Raw genomic sequence first — 4139 nt, forward strand, 5'->3', positions numbered from 1 at the left:
AAGGGACAATTCAGAAATACTAAATGTGAAAACATTTCCCAATTATAGTCAGATAAGAATCCTTTAATATATAAAAGCCCTGAACAGGACATTTAAAAAATGTTAATGTCTTACATCCTCTATTAGGAGGAGAACACCAGTTATAATGCATTACATGCGTCTCTACTTAATCAGAAGTTACTTGTAGAAATAAACTTATTAATTTTTTAAAGTGGAGTTTTTTTTGTGGGGGCAGGGGGCGGTTGGAGGTGGGGAAGCAACACTTTTCTCTTACAGAAGATAAGTAAAGTATATGTTAATGTATATATTTTATACCCAGTTTTCAAAGCAAGACTTTATTTACTGCTGCTGTATTAATGAGCCATCTAGGGCAATATATGCTCTCCCACAGATGAATAACATAAAACTTAGGTTAGCAGGGCTCTTCACAATTTAACCTAATACCACTTTCCCAGCCTTATATATCACTTCCCAATCCCACTAGTCAAAGACCACCAGAAACACACTTACAATTGAACAAGCTGGGTTATTACTCACTGCATCAAGGGAAACCAAATACCATGAAGAGCTATTGGCATCTCGGTAAAAAGATGTCAAGACTTAACAAGATTTGGGCTTGTTTTCTGCGACTACGTCTATCTTACCAAATCTCACTTAGCAAAAAGAAAGACTAATCCAAGGTTAAGGTGGTAATTGGTGAAGAGACAGAACTCATCATGTTAGACTGGATATGGTGATGTTTGGTCATTTTTGTTACTTGGACAATATTATGTTTTGTCTATGTTCAGATATGAAAATGGAGTGATCTTACTCTTTCCTTGATCCATCACTGACACAGAGTAACTTTGTCTGATGCTGATGTTCTGTGAAATTGTTTATGTTCAGCAGAACACCAATCCTCAGGCCAGGCTAACTCCAGATAGAAGAAGCTGCTTTTCTCTTTCACTCTCTGAACATGCCATACTCACATCGGCCTTGAGTTTGCTCTGCCCTGTCTCTAATTCTGTTCTATTTAATAACCTATATTTTTCAGGAATCCTTCCCTTAGCAATTCATCTCAATTTTCTCTTCGACATATTTCGTACTACATAGTGTTTCGTTACTTCAGTTTATGCTTTGTTTCCTCGTATAAGATCACGGTATACACCTCTCTCAGCGCTGGCAGAGTACTGCAAATCACAGGCTCCTAGCATTAAAAGAAAACAAACAAAAATCCCCAAAAAAGAAGAGGTAAAGGTTTATTTTTGTGTTCCATAAACTCGGTGAGACTGCGTCACTCAATTCAGTACAATTGTTCTGGAATCCGGCCCCCAAAATCCTGATCAGAACTCGACAAGAAATCAGGTTTGACTAAATTGCACGTAGAAACGCCTTGGGCTCTTACCCTCCCGGCCTCCCTAACACACACAGCCAGTACCTCTACCCGACCCCCACAAGCAATCCGGCTCTCGCGTCGGACTACGTTTCCCATAGTCCTTCAGAGCCGACAAGGCGATGCCGCATTCTGAACTACAATTCCCACAATCCTCAGACCCCACCATCTTGTCTCATTTTCTGTGGCCTCTCCCCATTTCCCATCTTCCCTTCCGGGTCTTACACACCGGAGAACAAGGTCGTGAAAAGAAGAGGACTTGGTTTGCTGCTGTCGTTTCTATCGTGTAGGGGCTCTGCGCTTTTCGCAGAACTTCCAACAGCGCTATGTTGGGACAGAGCATCCGGAGGTTCACAACCTCTGTGGTCCGTAGAAGCCATTATGAGGAGGGCCCAGGGAAGGTTAGTGTGTTAGGGGCCCCGTTTCGTTGGGGGAGGGGGCACTTAGCTGCGATTTGCTGAACTCCAAGGCCTCCCAAGGACCGTGGAGAGGGAGACGGTAAGCAGGAGAGGTGAGCTGGGACGTCGGGTAGCGTTCCACTTCCCCCAGGAACCAGGGGCAAAGCGCAGGACCCCGGTTGCACGCCTTCGGCGGGTAAAGGAATGAATAGGAAGAGCCTTAGGCCCCACTTGGCCCTAGCGCTCCCCTCCGCGCCCTCCGAGATCTGGAGGGTCCCTGAGGCCAATGCTGCAGATATTTGTGGCTTAAAGCCGAACTAGAGGTCACCGGACTCGGAGTGAAGGTCGTCGGAAACAAAGGAGGATATGGGGGCCTGTGGTTGTGGGTCGAGTCTAAGCTAGTTAACTAAATTAGAAGTATTAAATCTCTTTAGTTGAAGTTGGGTTTAGCGTCAAGTATCAATAGCCTAAGTCGAGTAGTTAGCAGTAACTACCTCCAGTGATCGAGGCCTAGTAGGAAAGGGCGGAAGAAGGGTTTTCGATGGTAGCGCCGCTTGGTTATGAAAAAGTCGATCTTCGTAATTCAGTTAACTTTGCCGTGTGCCTTTACAAGGTGACTAGTTTCTAACAAATAGCAAACCAGAACAGTGCATTCTTTTTCTAAAACAGGTCCCCTGAAGAATAAGTTTTTCGGCTTTTCTAAAGTAAAAGGGAAAACTTAACCAGTGTGATACACCAGAGTTATTAAGACCACTGCCTGTGCTCAGTAAAGCCAGTGCTTTTTTTTTTTTTTTTTTTAAACCTTACAGTGTTGTCCTACATGAAGGTCATAGGATGTAAAACATAATGTTTGAAATACGATATGATATATGGCATACATAACCTGATTATGTAAAAACATATACCTAGCATCCCCTGTGTACTTCTATAATCTATAAAATCAGATGATTCAGTTTCATTTTTGTTGGTTGTTCTCTTTTTTCCCCAACAGAATTTGCCATTTTCAGTGGAAAACAAGTGGCGGTTACTTGTTATGATGACTATGTACTTTGGTTCTGGATTTGCTGCACCTTTTTTTATAGTAAGACACCAGCTGCTTAAGAAATAAGGATGTTTTAATTAATCCATTAAACAGGTAATTAATGGATTTCTAATCTTAAAACATTGTTTTTCCTTATTCCCCCCTCCCCCCTCCCCCCCCCCCCCCCATCACACCCACACAGTGTGTAGGGCCGATTTCTGAAGTTAGTGTAGATGTGGCCTTGGTGGAGACACGTTGGTGAAGCAATAAATGTTTCTTTGCCTGAAAGCCAATGTGTATTGGATACTACTGTTTGTCAGGCACACTTTACATTAATGTCATCTAGTTACACCTAGCAAGCCTGTGAGGTTGGGTGACTTCACCTGGCCTAAGACACAAAGATGTTAAGTTGCCTCATATCCATTAACTGGTGATGGTGAACCAGGATTTTTAGCTAGTCTTGTTTCAGTTCACACACTTAACCAGGTAGAGTTCTGATAGACTAATTAACGTTAGGGCAACATCTGTTTGTGCATACCCCAATCAGTCTTACGTGCTAGAAGATTAACAGATTCTTTGCGTGAGAAGAAAAGATTTATTTAGCATAATTGTAATCAGAATTTGCCTCAAAGCAACATTTTGGGAAGATCTGTGGAATGATTGGAATAAATTCCAAAACTATCCTTTGGAAAGAAAAGACTCTATTCTTCATTATATACAAGGGAAGTTCTTTATCCAAGTGATGCATAATGGAAAGATTTTGGTGCATATGATGAAGCAAATCAGTATGAATAAAGTCATGATACTGTAAACGCTTTCTGATGTACCAAACTGATGGACAGACAATATGTGTATGAAAGTACATGGTTTCTGTTTTAATAGGTGAGACGTTTTAAATACCAATATATATATTTTTTATTTGCAGGTGTGAAAAGGAGCATTTTAAGAGGTGCAGTCTCTTTGAAAAATGGATCAAACTCTTGAATTCAACATACTCAATATGTTTGTAAATAAACTTATGGCATGAATCCTTAATGCCTCTTCTCTGAAACCTGGAATGTAATAATTGTGCTGACGTTTTATTTAGGAAATGTACTAGTATTTGTTTGCTCAAAATATGTGTAAATTTAGCCTCTTTCTTGGTTTTAAATTTTGAGATTTAATTTTTGATTACTAGGTCAGGACCTTGTTGGTAATTTATGTTATATAAAATGCAAACTTGACTTTGTTGTCCCAGAATAATTTTTTTTAATTGAAAAAGAGGAAGAAGTGTACATTTAGTCTTTACTTGAAGCAGTAAAGTTTTTCTTCATGAGTGACAATTACTTAATCATGAGGAAAACCAATA

The 4139-nt window shown here is 40.4% G+C and overlaps 1 protein-coding gene and 1 non-coding gene across 2 annotated transcripts; both read left to right on the forward strand.

Moving 5' to 3' along the window:
* The first annotated feature begins 1519 nt into the window (after window positions 1-1519).
* On the forward strand, window positions 1520-3819 carry LOC122200966 (cytochrome c oxidase subunit 7C, mitochondrial). Its single transcript, XM_042906771.1, has 3 exons — window positions 1520-1773; window positions 2762-2905; window positions 3717-3819. The coding sequence occupies exons 1-2, from the start codon at window positions 1699-1701 to the stop codon at window positions 2876-2878; spliced, it is 192 nt and encodes a 63-aa protein (XP_042762705.1). The 5' UTR covers window positions 1520-1698; the 3' UTR covers window positions 2879-2905; window positions 3717-3819.
* Window positions 3555-3617, forward strand: LOC122202975. Its single transcript, XR_006194999.1, has one exon. It is a non-coding gene; the product is annotated as a small nucleolar RNA Z39 (small nucleolar RNA).
* Window positions 3820-4139: the final 320 nt, after the last annotated feature.

The sequence above is a fragment of the Panthera leo genome, chromosome A1, assembly GCF_018350215.1.
Source record: "Panthera leo isolate Ple1 chromosome A1, P.leo_Ple1_pat1.1, whole genome shotgun sequence".
NCBI lineage: Eukaryota > Metazoa > Chordata > Mammalia > Carnivora > Felidae > Panthera > Panthera leo.